The sequence below is a fragment of the Poecilia reticulata genome, chromosome 6 (genome assembly GCF_904066995.2).
Source record: "Poecilia reticulata chromosome 6, P_reticulata-male-v2, whole genome shotgun sequence".
Classification (NCBI taxonomy): Eukaryota; Metazoa; Chordata; class Actinopteri; order Cyprinodontiformes; family Poeciliidae; genus Poecilia; species Poecilia reticulata.
Genome location: NC_088835.1, coordinates 7,577,846 through 7,595,294, shown reverse-complemented (window position 1 = coordinate 7,595,294; position 17,449 = coordinate 7,577,846). Strand labels below are relative to the sequence as shown.

The following is a 17,449-nucleotide window of genomic DNA, read 5'->3' as shown; positions in this document are numbered from 1 at the left end:
CTGAATTTGTTGGGTAAGAGAAAAAGCTGGAAGAAGCATCGTCATCGCCGGCTGCCATTTCTGAAACAATGGATCAAGCTAGCGCTAGCTAGGTTCAACATTCCCACTTTGGAATTCGTCATGACAACAATATCATTTTTGACTCACTCTTTAGTTCCTTTAGAGCTGCTTTCAAAGTTTTTACACAGGCAATACACCGACTCATTTTTATATAAATTATTTTCTCTTGCGAATGAACAAACAGGAAGCTTTAAACTTCGATAGCTGCAGCTTCAGGATGAATAAACATGAGCTGGAAGTGTTCTGGCTTGTACTGCGAATAAAATGGAACGTTCTAAATTTCAGCTAACATGTTGGACAGCAGTTTATTTAAACCCAGCTTTTATTTTGATATTCCACTTCCGCTTAGAGGCAAGCAAAATTGCATATTAGCTAGATGTTTAGCTACGACCTGACTATTTAAGTACAAGCTAAATATTTAGCTAACATCTTAAATATTTAGCTACTAGGCTAAATAGGGTAGTGGCTTCAATATTTAGTTAGCAAGGTAAATATTTAGCTTGGAAAAAATTTTTGTTTGAAAATCAAATGTTTAGTTTTAAAATATTTACTCTAGAACATTCAAATATTTACTTTAGTTATTGTAAATACTTAATTTTTAGCTAAGTATTTAGGTTGCAAATTAAATATTTGGTTTGCCAACTAAATGTTTTGCTCAGATTCATTTATTTGGGAAGTAAAACATTTAGCTTGTAAACTAAATATTTAGTTTGTGAATTAAAATTGAATTAAAATTACCTTTTTTTCCTCTATCAAAATTTGTAAAGTCGGCAAAAATGTTGCTGACTTTACAAATGGCACCCCAAACAATTCAATTGTTGTTATATGTAAGACTGTTGTTTCTTTTGTTCGTTTTCATGCATGAATAAAGTAATAATACAGATATTTCATTTTAACTAAAATATAGTTGTTTAATAGAATAGGGTTATTCCTCACTGTAAGATTTGGTGTCCACAGCTTAACTCAATACTTTGGGTCAGCCATGTTGTGGTTAATGAACCCACAAATGGATTCATATTTGACCCTCTGCTGGGTCAGCAAAGTAACCCAGATTGTACCAGAGTGTAAAATGTGTTTCGAGTAGCATCAGTGTGCGTTCTCATTCTCACCACTACTTGTTGTACAATGTTTGATTGAGCTTTCCACTTCTTTTCCACTTCTTTTCCACAACCACAAGAATTTGACGTGTGCATCCGGTTAGAGGGGAATAAATTAAACCGTAAAATGAAGCAAAACAGCCACAAAAGGAAGAAAACAAAACAAAAGAAAACGGTGCTTGCTGATGCAAACATAACAGATTTTAAAAGATTTAAAAAAAAAAAAAAGAGGGCGAGCAGATGTTTTATAAGGTTGGAAACGCATTAAACATGTTTTTTCCTTTTTTTAAGGCTGGAGGATGCATATAATGCATTTTGGTACGCCTGGCTGAATGCAAACAGAACCCTGTTTGTTTACAAGCCTTCACATGACACCTTTAATCAAAGCACGCTGATGCATTATTAAAACCCCCCAAAGCCTCCTCATGAACAGAACCGACTTCCACTAATAAAGGCGGCTCCTCTGCACCTTGGCTTGCATCATGCGCGGCGCTCCAGCTAAAGGGGGTCACTGATGTTCGTGGCTTGCATAAGCCTCAACCCGGGCTCTCGCATCCTGCACCGGCTCCCACTCACTTCAGTGGGTGACATCCCTCCAGGGAAAGTTCTGCTTCCTCGGGGAGGCGAGGAGCATGTCATCCGCACAAACCGTTGGCCGAGGCTCAAAGGAAGCCCTGGTTTTTTGTTGTTTTTTTATGTTTTTTTTAATTGTACCGTGTGTCATGCTGAAATAATCAAGGAGGCTGGTGCGGTGTCAGGAAAGGTTGTTTGCAATAAACAGTGTCCCGTTACACGAGCAGTGCGTGCGTGTGTGTGTGTGTGTGTGTGTGTGTGTGTGTGTGTGTGTGTGTGTGTGTGTGTGTGTGTGTGTGTGTGTGTGGGTGTGTGTGTGTGTGTGCGTGTGTTTCACAGCTCCGCTCGCAGACGCTGCAGCTAATGCTTTCTTGGAATGGAGGGAGCTGAAGGGCCGTCAGTGTTTTTATGTTTGTTTACTAAAAAAAGAGAGAGAGAAAGAGAGAGAGAGAGAGAGAGAGAGAGAGAGAGAGAGAGAGAGAGAGAGAATGGTACCTCAGGACAGAGAGATGATTTGGGGGCTGGAAGCAGAAATATTCTTTCCACTTCAGGTTTTTCACACTTTGCTATAAGAAAAACACAAACTTTTATGACTTTCAATGGGACTTTATGTGGCATATCAACATAATTAGCACAAAATTGTGAGATAGAAGAAATTTTTTTTTTTTTTTTTTTACAAAAGAAATCTTATATACTTCATAGAACCAATTATAGTTTGAAGTCTTTTATACAAGCTTTGTACATTTAAAAGGGCAGTATTATGTTTTCCAGGCACAGCCAATAAAGCATATTACCTTCAGTTGTTATAAAAATGCTATATATATATATATAAATAAAACATTACTTCATATTTTAATGCCTTGAATTTGGGCCTCTGTCTCTTTAAGAAACTCTGCCCAGGAAATCATCAAAACATGGCTCCTCTATTAGCTATTATTAATTTAATTTAATTAATTTCCTCTATTATTCCTTTAGCGACGTTTTTACCAGCGTTCCACTGAGAACTAGCTTGTTTAATGAGCTCTGAAGATGCACAGAACCACCAGGTGTTTGCTAATTGTTGCTGGCTAGTCTGAAGGAGCAGAGGAGGAGCAACGTCTTGAAGGCGGAGCTACGTCCACCCAGGACATGATTCCACACCTCCTATCCTCAGAGACCCACCAGGCCCCTCCGCCCATTAAACAAGGCCAGAAGGTTGATGTTCTACTTCGTGACGTTTGACAACCGCAAACCTTAAATGATTAAAGATAAATAATGATGTACCTTTTATTGGTAACACTTCATTTGAGGGCGTGTGCATAAGATTGACACCAGGGTTCGCGTTAAGGGATTATTTTCTATATTTGACTTTTTTTAAAATTTGATTTATTTTAATTGACGGAAAGATCTGAAGCTCGTCCGTCATTTTGACAGATTTCAATTCACACCCCCGACTATACTTGGTGCAGTCACGTGGGACACTTTCAACTGTAAGTGGACATCAATAACTAAATCAATTGACAAAAAACGGTCACAAATGAAAATGGAATATGACAGAATAGCTTTAAAATGAAGGAGTCTTCATCATGAATGTTTTTGAAGTGTCATTTGGTAAATAATGACACTTTTAATGGACTTTTAATCTAACTCAGTGCAACATTCTCTACACAAGTTACCTACTGCAGCTTTAATAAGCAAAATGAAAACAACATCAGTTATGTTTAGTCATGTTTCAAAGTCCATTTTGTCATTTTGTACAGACGTGAGGAATCAGCTTAAATGGTCAAAGATCTACGATTCTTTTCAATTAGCTGCATTTGGATTGAGCATTCAAGCCAGTCCATAGTAAAAATAAAAAAAAAACAGTGTTTTTATTCTTCACATTCCAATTATTCGGGGCATCATTTCCAAAGAACTGCATGTACAGCTGAGAGGAAAGTCTAATTAAGCTTCGTGGACTCCAGTCAAGAAGCTGCAGAGAAATTCTAATTGCACACTCACTTCTCCAGCCGTGGGAACGAATGAGGAATAATTTGCGAGCCAACCGCCTGAGCGACAGGTGAAATTGAATCTTCAGGCTCCGACGGCGAACTCCAACTATCATTTTTAATTTTTTTTATATCCAGGCAGAAAATCCTCTTGTGGAGTGCAAACGCTTGCTCATTACCAAAAAAAAAAAAAAAGAGAAAGAAGAGAAGTGGAGAACAATCAGAGACGGGATTCACCTCAATTAAAGTCTGCCATGAGACGAGTCTCAGATCACGTGATCGCCCGACGCAGTTGAATCGTCCTTCGTCTTTTGACGGAGAAGACGCAAGACTGAGAGTGGATCCAAAGTGGCCCACCTCTGTTTGATCGGGTTTGAGTTTAATTAGCTAAGGCCTCAGGCCTGTAGGAGAAAATCTCAGAAAAGCTAGACATCAATCAAGAGAAAGTCTGGAAGATAAAGCACCAGGAAGAGTTGGCAAACACGATTTGTCTTCAGCAGGAAAAGGTTGATGCTGTGTTGCACTCAAGGCCTGGTGTGATTATGAAAAGAAGAGAGTTATAGAAATCTGCAGGTGGAACAGAAGTTATGCTTCCACTGATCATATAAGTGCGTGATTTGACGCTTCGAAAATAATTTTGCTTCATGGCGACGCGCCATTTCAAAAAAGTTCTGGTTTTCCGCTAAAACGTTTCGGAGCTGGAATGAGGTGGGGGGTTTTTGTCGTATCGAAACTGGTTTATTTATCAAACCTGTGATGGAAACGGTTTTCTGCATCACACCAGTCACATGATCAAGAAAACGACAGGAAGTGGTTGGAGGATGATGATTTGAATTGTATTTCTCATATAAGGGAAACGCCACAAATATGAAATTGTGCTTTTTCGACAATAGCAGAATATGAATAAAGCTCTTCACACATTTGCAATGAAATGCGGGAATTGAGAGCAATACAGAGAGGACAGACTGGTGTGAGGCCTCTAAACCAACGTCTGTCAACGGGTAGCATGTGTGTGTATTAATAAGATTTACTTCTTTTAGACACGAGCCAACTAAATCAACAGGCTGCAGTGTCTGAGTGCTGGGTCGGCAGAAAGAAGCAGCAGATGATTTTCCAGCCTCACAGAGATCCAAGTTTGTGTGCGAGGAGATGAGGAGGAAAGAAAAAAAAAAGGAGGGCGTCCCTCTTGCAGTCCCACCCCAGCCCTGCCCCTTCCACATAGAGAAGTATCCTGTAGCAGATCAACCCCCCAAAAAAACTGGAAACTCATTCAGTCTCTTCTGAATGGAGCGTCTTTAACGTGAGAGTGTAGGACTTAACGTTGAGCAACCCCAACAACAACAACAACAAAACACCATGCGAGCCCTGCATCCAGTCCTGGTCGGTGCTTTGGTGACCCTGCTGCTCTGCCTGCCCGGTCCTGCGCACGGAGGTAAGCGCCACCGCAAATCACCATTCGCTCCTGCAGCCGCCTGTCCGGTCAGAGATGATGTACGAGGCGGGATCTCAGATCCCCCTGTACCTCACCGGCATGACAGGCGGGAGAGCTAGTGCCTCAGACTTCAACTGAACTGACTTCAACCTTAATGTTGCTTTTTTGGTAAAAAACCTCATGAAATTCTCTACATTCTCAGTCATTCATTCAAAACTTCACGCGTTGCGAGAAAGACGTGTCATTTTTTTGACTCTTGTCGAAGGTCTGAGACAACATCTGTTCTCTTCTAATCCTTTTAAGTTTTCTCTCCTTCTTTTTGCCTCTCTTCGCCTGCAGCCGGGTTGTATTTTTCTTGAAAGTGTTTGAACGTCGCCAAAAGGCAGGAGGCAGCCGAAGCCCTCCGAGCTTATAGGTGCCCTGTGTCGGCGGCAATGAATGGCTCTTTCAAAGAGAAGTGCGCGGTGGCAGGGCAGAGCGGCTCCTCTTTCACCCGGAGAGAAGAAATGAAAGTGAGAGAGGGAAAGCAGGGCTATGAACGTGTGAAAAAGGCAGCGTGTGTACGTGTGTGTGTGTGAGGGAGGTGGGCTGCCTCATGGAAGAGGCCCATACAATGTTCTCATAGAGACGGTGTGAAGTGCCACGGGTATACTTTCTCGATGACATGACAACGCCAAAAGGCAGTGGGATTCAACAGTAGCCAGTCGTTTCACCAACATGCAACATCAGCAGGAAAACTGTTACACCGTCTTTGGCTCGGACAGCTGTTGAGTCCGTTGCTTCCCCCTCCTCGTCTCCAAAGTGTCAGCGCGCTTCCCACTTCGATTAAGTCCTGGCCAGAACTCTCCAGGAGAGGCTCATTGGCAGCTGATGTGGGGAGGAGGAGGAAAAAGAGAAGTGACTTTGATCAGAACACGGGGATACCGCTTTGTTTCGGTGGCGCCGAATCAAAGCTCAGATGGGAAGTTGGACTCGGTTTTCTGTGATCAGTTCATCACAGGCATGAAAAAAAAGCCCTTTTCCCTTCATGGTTGCTCATTTGCAGATGTGTCTTGCTGAACGAAGCGACGGCGGTGACACCTCTGCTGGAAGAGTTAGCGGCGCGTTGACCCAACGGTGGCTTGTCGGAGTGTTGCTGAATTATGTCCACTGGCAACTGGCAAGGCGCAGTTTAAGTGTGGCGCAACCATTACTGTAGCTGTGCTGTCTGGGTAGATGATGGAGTGGATGCAATCTGTGGAGCCTTGGAAAGTGTTCAAAAACCTACGTTTTCCACATTTTTTCGCAAACTTTACTGTATTTAATGTGGACACTGTCTGTAGAACAATCGCTAAAGTGTTGAAACCGGATTTAATTTGCTGGGTTTCCACCGACAATATACTTGTGCAACTTGAGAAGTTACTTTTAAGTCAGTTTTGTCTAATTTCAAGTCTACTGAGATATTTGCACTAGAAACAAAAATACTTGGTAAGATTTTCTGTTTTTACAGCGTCTCTGCCTCCCCTCAGTGTGACAAAGCTCACCCGCTGACCCCGGAGAGCTAAATGCTAATGCTGACCAGATGTGCCAAGTTTCTGATTAGATTCTGGGGGCTCCGGTTTCTCCACAAAATGCCAACCACAAGCTGCAGATGAGCGCTTATGTGAAAAAAAAAAAGAAGTCAGTAAGAACATTAGCACTTTCTTGTTCTTCAGTTGTTTTTTTTGTCACCTTCCTCAGTTTTAAGGGCTCTGTTTGTACCAGTCTGGTCCTGGAACATCTTGCCCAGGAGCAGAAGTTGCTGAGATGAAGCAGTGAGCCTCCCTCGTCATAAAAAGTCTTCATGTGTGGAGAAGTTGTAGTTTCCCCCTGGTGGAAAGTCTGACTCTGAGTTTCTAAGGCATCCACGTGCCATAGCTGTGTTGCAATGTAGGCGTCACTAAATCCTTTACAGAACAGATTTCATAACTTTTTTTTTTAAATGTACCTGCCAAACTACATTAGGTAATTTCTAGTTCGTTATATCAATAGGTCATAAGCTAGGTGTTCTGCTTCATCCTCAAATAAGAACTGTTCTGTGATTAAGGTGTAAACCGCTTGCAAAATAGGTACATTTAATGTAATGAACTTTCTCTTCATTTGCTGTAACGTGCATCTTATTGGTAAGTTTCCTTCAGAGTTTTGACGTTTTGCTTGCAAGGAAAATGTACTTTAGTATTAGTATTGTGACAAAAATAAACAGATAGAAAAATGTTAAATGTAGCCATAGCTACAATTCAGTGATGGCTACCTCATGATAAAAAGGTTTTAGCAAGGCTGTAACCAAAAGACTTCAAAATAGATACACGTTTTCTGAAATTTACTCTAACGGGGTGGGGTGTTTCCTTGGCAACCACAGCAACAAGAAGCTTTACTTGCTAGCAAGCTTGCTTGACATTAGCATTAGCGCTGTTGGTAAAATAGCTAAAGCTGGACACAAGATTACATTCCGTTTTGAAGTCTTATGACTGGTTCCAAAATATTAAAAATGTTGATATATTGTTTATAAACATAACTTGTGTATACATATCAACCTTACTGTTCTCTGCTGGACACTTAATACCAACAAAAGTAGTTAATATTTTAGCAAAATTCTAATTAAAACGTTCAGGTAGGATTTGTTACCAAAATAAAAGAAGTTAATGTTCCTCGAGTTTAACCATGAATCGACTAACGATCACATTTGCAAACAGAAATGCTTGATGGAAATGGACATAATTTAAACGACCCTCCAAAATGACTTTTTGTAATACAGTCTCACTGAGAAGCGCCTGGCTGACTCCACTATTATACCTGTAAGAGATGACATTGCTGCTTTAATGGATACCAACTATCCTGCAAACTTTTGAGATGCTGATATGACTCCACTGTGAAATGTAAAAGTGACATTTTTATGGCTCAGAAAGAGACAGGCTGTGCCGCGATGCGTTGAGCAGCCATGTGAGAGCACTTTTCCACATCAGGGGATGCTCACTTTATCATAGCCCCATCTAAAATTGGACATGACATGTTCCTGTTTCAACTTTTTCCTTCAAAACATCTCAACAGCCTCTGCGTCTCCTCGGCAACCATTTAGGTTCGTCCTTTTTGGCGGAATAAGGGAGAGAGAGAGAGAGAAAAGAAAAAGTAATAATAAATTGGCCGGCCGGATGTTTCCGATCCAAACACGCCTGTTTGGTTGGTATGGTGACAGTTTCTCTTTTTGTCGCTGCGTTGGTAAAAACAGGAAGTCTGATGGTGTTAGAGTGACATTTTGGAGCTGGATTTCTTGCTGCCACTATTTTCTTCAGACAGTGAACACATCATCACTTTTTTCTCGCCCCATTAACAAACCTTCCACAGCATCCTAAATTTGCTTTACCCATTTAAACCCATTTTGTGCGTTTGGGTTGAACGATATGAGTATGAGTGGTCCCGTATAGATGTGAAGATTTTGTGTAATCAATGCCTGGCATGAAAGACAGAGCCTATTGGTCTACTTTTTCACAAATAAATTTGAATCGGTTTCAATAACTTTTAAAACATGAGTTTTACCAATGGACGTCCCATCACGTTTTCCCTGTCCGCCATTTTGAAAAAATTGTCGTGATCCGTTTTTACCAGTCATTTTAAAATGAAAATAATTAAATTCAACTGCAATTTCATTTTCATCTGGTGTAATTAACATTCAACAGGTGGAACAGAGAATCCATATGGTTCAATCACACATGAAGCACCTACATGTACCCAACAACACAAATATGGATTACCCATTTGTGCGTCAATCAAATATCTCAATGTTTTGATGTTGATCTGGAAACACACAGTCTGCAGCCGCACTGGAAACCGGAATAACAAGCAACAGCTAAAGTTTTGAAAACGGGACATTTCTAAGACTCTGAGCATCAGAAGCGCTGCAAAGCCTCCATTCAGATCAGAGATGATACTGGGATTTTTGAAAAATTATTATTGGAAAGTTTACTGCATCAGAACTTATTCGGAAAACGTGTTTCTGTCTCCCTGTGTTGCACATTCACTCTATTTCACAAAATCCAAACACCACCTTAGGACGATTTTTCTGAATTTTGCCGTTTCATCAACTTTTTTTAATGTGATGTGTCAAAAATCATTTAAAAAAATAGTATTTATGAATGAAGTTTGAAGAAGTTCAGGGCGCTACAACAGAGAACCAGACTAGGTGTGCTGGTCATTTTTGCTCCTTCGTCGTCTTGCCAACTTTTGATCCATAATAATGGATAAAACTGACCAAATTATGACATTCGGCAGGTTAAGAGTGGAAAAGTTATGCATGTGTATTTATAGTCGATGTGAGGACATTTCAGAGGGAACATATCTTACTTGTTCTTTCCTAAATCTTTGCGTAAAGGCCAAGGACTGCTTTCTCCATTACATACACCTGGATATCGAGAGGAATTTTAACCGTACTTTGCCAAAAGCAACTAAAAATCTCCAAACCAAGTCCAAGAGAATTTTCTTTGTTTATGTGAACAGTCTCCAACAGGGTTAGCTAAGACGGGTGCAGCTCCAGATGTCAGCAAAGGTTTGGAACCATCATAATGAATCCAAAGAGAGGAGCTGGATGGGTTTTTTTCCTTCTACGCAGCAGCATCTGTTCATGAGTGAACGAAGAACATGCTCCCTCTTCAGCTCTGTGAGACTTACAGGAAAGAATGCATTAAATATTAACGAGTGACGATTCAAAATGAGCCAGGTTTTTCATTTCAAAACGCTGGTTTCTATATGAATTCCGGAGGTTTCTGTGCTTTAGCGTTTCCTCAAAGCGTGAGTCATTTTGTCTGGAAGACATGCTGCTCGCTGACAAGCTTGTCCTTTCGGCTTCATGAAAGCAAGACCCCCTTCTAACATCGCTCAAGCGATCAATATTGATATTATTTCTCGTAATGCAACTCCCTCACTGCTAACCTGACATTTCTGGCTGCCACTTTCAGACACAAAGTTTCAAGGAGTCATGGTTTATTAACTATTTTTGGGGCATTCTGGCCCGAGGCAAACATCCTTGAAGCTGAGAAGCTAAAGTTGTCTATGTGAGCAGCCAGCCTTACCCTGCTTTTTCCTTCTAACTTCATCTCTTCCCTACAGGATGATTTCCTCCTCCCACCCTCCAACCTGCTGCCACAGAGTAAGCAGCCCTGTAATTGCAATGCCGGGCCTACAGTAACTTACTAAAAAGGCTGGATTCCTGTAGCGGCAACACTCTCACTTCTGTCAAGGTGTCCCTGACACGTAACACATGCTAACTCCGCCGGTCATCCAAGTGCACCGCTTCGGTTGGATAACCGTTTCGGCTGCAAGAAAGAAATGCGAAAGAGTGCTTGAACGAGAGGGCACGTCACATATTCTATTTTTCATTTCTTTTAATTACAACCACAGCTGCTCCGTCCTGTTATATTTGTGAAAACTGAGCTAACCTTGAAACAATTAAACACGAGCCAATACGTTTAGGCAGCTTATTTAAGAATTTTATCAATAGAAGTTGGACCAAACACAACAAATAAAATGTGAGAGTACCACGTGTGGCTGGTTAGAATCTGCAAATTGAGTTCTGGATCATTTTTGAAAAAAAAAAAAAAACTTTTTCAGTTTATCCTCCCGAGTAAATTTGGCTAGCCTTGGAGCGAGGCCAGATTAGCGAATGAGAAGCTGCCGCAGGCTGAACATTCACAAATCCCCCCCCCCCCAAAAAAAAAAAACTCAAGGCCACAGGTCATTTGGGAATACAAATGATTGGAAACCTTGAATATTTCTGTTTATACTGGCCGTGTTGAGATTTTGTTTATTGTCTTGCATGAACTTCGATCTTTAAGTAGAATAATTAAGGGTGCGTTCACACCAGACCTGCTTAGTCTGCTTTAATTTAACTATAGTCAGTTTGTCCAGAGAGTCTGGTTTCTTTGGGGAGATATGAAAGCGCAACTGGACTCTGATGTGGATCAAAAAGGCAAATTCTGGTCTGCCAACAAATCGGACCACAGTTCAACCGAACTCTGGAGTTCACTTCAACCAGGCCTGGTGACCTTTTAGGTATCCAGATTTTCTAAATGTCTAACTCTCAGAAAAGCATTAAAAGTGATTTATGTCAAAGCTGTTAAAAGCAGAATTTTACAGTTCCCAAACTGTCTCTTAAGGAATCTCTGATCATTTCAGAATAATCCACTCCAAATTTGATAACTAAATATTTTAGATTTTAAACTAGAGAGCTATTGAGCCTCATTAAGAAACTATAAAACAGCCCAGACGTCAACTTTAGCATTGTTAGCAGCTAACGGGTAGCTAACAGTAGCCCTCACTGTGCTTAGAAATCATTTACATTTTCAGTTTTTGATTTTTTTTTTTTTTCTTCTAATTACTCAAAATTACTGCTGCACAATTTCAACCAGTGGAAACTTCTGCCACACATTCGTTAGCGGGCGTCATCGTTCAGCCTGACGACAAAGTCTTCATTAGCCGACTTTGTCAACACTACAGGGAAACTCAAGACCCTTTTCTCTTCCTTATACCGGTAAATGAAATGTTCAGAGAAGCAGAGCCGTTACTGTGTACCAAGCAGTGTATGATTTTAGTTACAAACCAAGCATTTGCCAGGCATTTGGCTTGTTAACGTTGGTTTCATTGTGACTGTTTTGTGGGATGATTCTGACCGTCTCTGTCCCTCCCACTGCGACGTCTTCTGCAGTATCTCGTGTTTTATCAGTCACATGGGAAGCGCCGAGCGATAATATCTGCGGCGAAAGACGGCCATATCTGCAAACATGAAGTGTGACTCATGTAGCGCTGGACAGAATCGCTCTTTGGTGTGGGGAACAGAAGCTGAAGCCATCTGGTCGTCCTCCACAGATGTGCCAGATGAACCTCTTTCCAAACAAAGAGATCAAATCTGCTTTCTTATTCCTGCTTAAAGTTCTTGCAGAGTTGGAAAAGCGGAAGAGCTCGGCTGATTCTCATTGTGATTCAGCAGCCTTAACAAAAAAGAAAAAAGAAAGAAAGAGACATCCCTCGCCTTGAGGACCCGTTTTTCCTTGGCATATGATCTTTCCCCGCGCTGCTCCCTTTGAGGTGGCTGGCTGTCAAAGGCAAGCTGCTGGGATTATAATTTTGGGGTTCTGATCTGCTGAGAGCGCAGCCCACACACAGACCTCATTTAGCCCGCTCGTGTACACAAAAGACTCTGTTACATAAACACGGGCCCGGATTCTGATGCTAGGTGGAAGGTCAAAGGGCGTCTCGCGGCAGCACTCCATTGTTGGAACCTCTTTTACGTCGGCAGCAAAAAACTGCTTGAGCAGCAGTTCGGGGACAGATGGGCTACACCCAGAGTCAAGGTCCATAAGCGGCAATTTGGGATTTCAGATTGTTGTGATTACCTTGTAGCCGTGTTATTTCATGCATTCTAGGGGCACGGTGTTACCTACAGCAGCAGCAACAGGAGGTCCAAACCGCATGGAGAGGAAAATACTCAACTTTTCTAGAGAAGGAAATCAAAAGAGCGGGAGAAAGACAGTAGCTGCATTTCCGTTACGAATGAGCGCAGATCTGTGTCAATATTCTGCTAATGTGGAAACGGAAAACACAATTTTGCAATTGAGGGGTTTCTGTTGAATCAGAAATTAAATTAAAATCAAATGTGAATAAATTTGTTCACATGACAAGTCGTTAAAAATCAGATGTAAATAGTTACATGAGAATTATTCATGTTTCAGCCCTGGAGCTAGCGCTCATCGCTATCATCCATCAGAGGAGACGTCGGCGTCTTATTCAGGCGTTGGAGTAACAAGCCCCGCCTACATATGCGGCGTTTTGGCGATTTTACAGAAGAGCTGTGGATTCAACGAGTTCGAAAAATACAAAACTTTTTATGAACTGTGTAATGTCAGGAAAAAAAAAGAAAAAAAAACCTACCACTTCCTGTCGTCTTCTTTGTCGTTTCTGCCAGTGGTAACTTCTGGCTGTTGATCATGTGACTAGCGTGATGCAAAAAAAGTGTTTCTACTACAGTTTTGTGAAATTAATCTATTTTGATACGGCCAAAAAAAACCCACCTAACTGGACACAAAAGCTTTAGATTTTTTCAAAATTAGCGTGTTTCCATTAAGCAAATTTATCTGTCAATTTGATGAGAAAAAATTAAGTGATGTACCAATTTGCCAAATAATACATATGTTACAAAAAAAGGTTTTGCAAAAGTAAATAAAAGTCATTGGTGATTTTAGTGTATGGGTTTAGAATTGATTTTCTATTAAACCTGTTGCCTGGATCCATATTCAACTCATTTTAATTGGCAGATTACCAGAGTTGCCACATGAAAGTGAACACTGGTGACACTAAAGGTGTGTTTTTTTCAAGAAAGAAAGAAGGAAAGAAAGAAAATTGTAAAACCATGAACGTGTCCACCTAGTTTTGCTCAATATTTCCAGTCTGAATAAGTAGATAATCCCAACATTCGGTCCAAGGCCCGTGAGACTCCACTCTTCAACGTAAGCAAAATAATGAACACAATAACAGTGAAGCAAATTAATGCTAAATAATAAATGTAAATAAATGTCAAGGCAACTTCATCGGGTACATGCAGTGAAAAGAAAACAGGATTATTTTCTACCTCTAAGTGTTTCTGTTGCTTCAGTGGTGAACTTCAACCTTCAAACCCGAGCCACACCGGTCCCACCACAGTCCGGTTTGGACTCTCTGCACGTCTGAACGCGGTCCAGAGCTTTGTGACCGCGCAGTCATAACAGATCGACAGAAAAAAAAAAAAAACTTCTAATCAAAGGGTGACGCTAAACACAGAGCAGAGCCTGGAAAACACACAGTACGATTATGAGCAGAAGAAAAACAACAGCCGTCGCTTCTCCCAAGAAATATGGCGTCTGTGGAGTTTCTGTCAAATTAGAGCAAACCCAGAGGCTCTGGTGCATTAAATGTCCGGAAGAGTGTTGAATTGGATTTTCTTATTATTTTTCAAGTGGGGGAACAAAAAAAGAAAACTGGGTATAGATAAAGTTTCACTTTGTGTATGTTGCTTTTTATATTACATTCCATTAAGTTTCTGAAAAAATAAAGATTCATTAAAAGTTAGATGATGACCTTCATATCTTTGATTCATCATCTTTCACTTAGCTTTGTCCTGATCTTATTTTATTTTTGAAATTTGAAACGGACTTGATTGGGGTTTTAGTTGCCAAAATGAAACAAAGCATTGAAATTCCTCCTGTTTTTATTTTATATTTATCATCTTGGGATAGTTTGAGCTCTGTGCTTTCGCATATGTGAACAGTTATGTACTCAAATGTCTATAAATTTATTTAAAAATGATCATAAAATTAATTCTGGAAGAGTACTGAATGTTAAACTGGAAACTTTGTTGAAAGCCTGCAGAAATGCATGATTTAGATCTTTTTAATGTTATTTGTTCTGCTTTCAAAGTGATGCCAGAGATAGCTAATGTAGCTTTATAGCTTAAATTTGTCATTAAAGTGGATCTTGCTATAAGCTAATATTCAAGATCTACAGCCTCAAAGTAGGAATTTCAGGGGATTTATTTGAGTCAGAGTTTGACTTGTCCATTAACCTTGCAGTTATTATTATTTTTTTTATTTTTTTTTAGAATAAGTACGCGCAGCAACACAGAGGGTGGATAAAACTAACACTGCTGCTCTTAGACTTCATGAATTACATCTTAAGCTACAGGTAGAGGATCAGGCAGGGCACCGGCTGTGCTGAGGCGCCCTGACCAAGGGCGGAACATTATTTTTTGTTTAATCTAAGTGTGCTGTGACCCTGAGAAAACAACAACAATAAAAGAGAAAACATTCGCCCCCGTTTTCACTGCAGCAGCAGAATTGCATGTTTATTCTTGATAAGAGCTTTTGGGGAGTTTGGTGCCCAAAATGAAAACTCCAGAGAAAATTCTAATCATCACAGGACTGCCAAGCTTTCAATAAGCAGGAATTATGCATGACCAGATGCCTCGATACGAACGGCCTCCACGCGCTTCTCTTTTCTGATTTTCTCTCTTCCCTTTTACAGAGGACTGTCTGTTTTTTATCGTTTTGACTGAAGATGAATGCATTCGTTTTTTTGTTCCTGCCATTGTTTCTTTTTATCCGCTGGATAAAAAGAAAAAGAAGAACAGAAGAGCTTTTGTGAAATTAATCATTCAGTTTGTCCCAGAGGGATTACCCATTAGGATCTTTCCTACTTGTTTACGATGAGTGTCATCATTTCAAAGGAGCCATTATCGTTACGGGGCCGTAACCACTTTAACGTGTTACATCTCATCGTCATGTTTGATTCATTAGCAGCGCTTGGCCTCCTCAGCTTGCAATGCGACGCAGTGATTTATTTATTTATTTTTTTATTTTACAAGCACTAGATATGTACAAAACGGCGATATCAAGCAGGTATCGGATCGGCACTAACAGGGTAAAATCGATACTTTTTCAAAATTGTCCCTGAAGTTTTGGTTTATTTTGATATTTTACTTCTCAATTTCAAAAAGATTTTCTTTTGGCAAATTGGTTTGTTCTCAATTTATGTTTTTTCTTTTGAACAAAATCGTGTCAGTATGTTAATAAAGTGTTTTGTAAACACCTTTAAACTTAGTCAAAATTGTGTCTTAGGCCAGAATAAGATAAAACACTTAGAGGTCAGAAGTTTTATATATTAACTCAAAAGTGAATAAAAATGATCAGTATCAGTATCGGCGATACTGGGCCTGTATTTACTTGGTATTGGATCAATATCAAAATATTCAGTATCGCACACATTTAACAATCACAAGCATCTGTGTATTATACCAGGATTTTAAGTGACAGGATAACAATAAGTGTTGCATAATTGTGAAGTAGGGGAGCTTTTTATAAATAATTAAAAAAAAAGGTGTTACTATAAAAACAGGCATAAAATTCCCCTTAGGTTCTGAAGGTTTTTTTCAAAAACGGGTTGTTGTTTCTGAAAAAACTTTTAACCACACAATCATTTTCAGAAATGTTTTCATTCCCACAGAAACACAAGGAAAACGATGTTTTCACTCCTCGAGACCTGAGAGTGTCGCTAAACCAGGAGCAGGGCACATGTGCATAAAGTCTCCACATGAGGGTAGCGGGAAACATGACAAGAAAACAATAACGACGATAAACAAAGTGCGAATGGAATCTTTCGTAGAACGTTATGTAGCAACTGAAACATATAACACGTAAGAAGCTACTGTTGTCATGTATGACGCATTTGGGGTTATAGGTCAGAATTACGATGTTTTTCCCCAAAGAAGGCGATTTTACTGTCCATACCATTACGCGAGGGCAAAATTTTTACTCCAGAACGAGTTTTGTTTAAAAATAAAGAAAATTTGGAACATTTCCCTAAAGTGCCATTTTCATGTGGGCGCATGGGAAAAAGGGCTAAAATCGTTCCTATTTCGGAAATAGGTGTTCCTGTGTGAACGTTTGCCACAAGCCGCTTGAAGTCACAGTTAACATGTGAAAGAAACTAAACATGAAGGGTTTGGCGTACACTATGTGAGCTATAAAAAAGAAAAAATAAAACACCATACCAAGTTGGCTTGGTTGGTAATTGCTAAACGCTGTTGATATTTATTGGGAAGATCTAAGGAGCTAAATACAAAGGCTTCAAAGGCAAGACAACATTAAATATACAAAATGAATGGGGTGGTTTAAATCAAACATGTTTGTTTGTGCAAGACTGGCCAAGACTTTTCTTACTGAAAATCTTTGACTAATCTAGATCTTTAAAAAGAAGAATAGCAAAACATTCAGTCTCTACATGTGAAACTCAAAGCCGTTACCCAGAACAACTTGCAGCTGCTTTGCTGATCATCCATCTGCTTCACCAGAGTTTGAAAACCAAGAGTCCGTTTCCTTATTTAATGTTGGTCCATCACGTAAAATCCCAGAAAGACACATGGCAGTTTGACTCTGTATTGTTAAAAAAATGTGACAAAGTTGAGAGGGCATTGTGTCTGAAAACTTTTACAAGGCCCTGTACATGTCCTAATTAGTCATCTTACATTAGTTTTGGCGTGGAAAAGGCATGTGGAGCCTCTAGAAAAGCAGCATGAATCACATCCTGGGAACCGCTTCCTGATTGGTCGAAACGGTGTTGGGAACAGCTTGAGGTTTCCCCCGTCCAACATCTGGAGCTGGCGTGGTCAGCTTGGAGCCAGACAAATTTAAAAAGGGCTTTAATCACATAGTCTCCCCCCATCCTGCTCTTTCTTACCTAATATAGACGTAAAATAAAATTAAAAGAAAAAGGTGGCGAAAGGATGT

General features: G+C 40.2%; 1 protein-coding gene across 1 annotated transcript in view; it reads left to right on the top strand.

The window, feature by feature from the left end:
* The first annotated feature begins 4,539 nt into the window (after positions 1-4,539).
* Positions 4,540-17,449, top strand: part of cspg4 (chondroitin sulfate proteoglycan 4) — a 91,996-nt gene continuing 79,086 nt past the window's right edge. Inside the window, exon 1 of the mRNA XM_008411185.3 lies at positions 4,540-5,129. Coding sequence (XP_008409407.2) covers positions 5,054-5,129 — 76 coding nt within the window. The 5' untranslated portion in view covers positions 4,540-5,053. The remainder of the gene's footprint in view (positions 5,130-17,449) is intronic.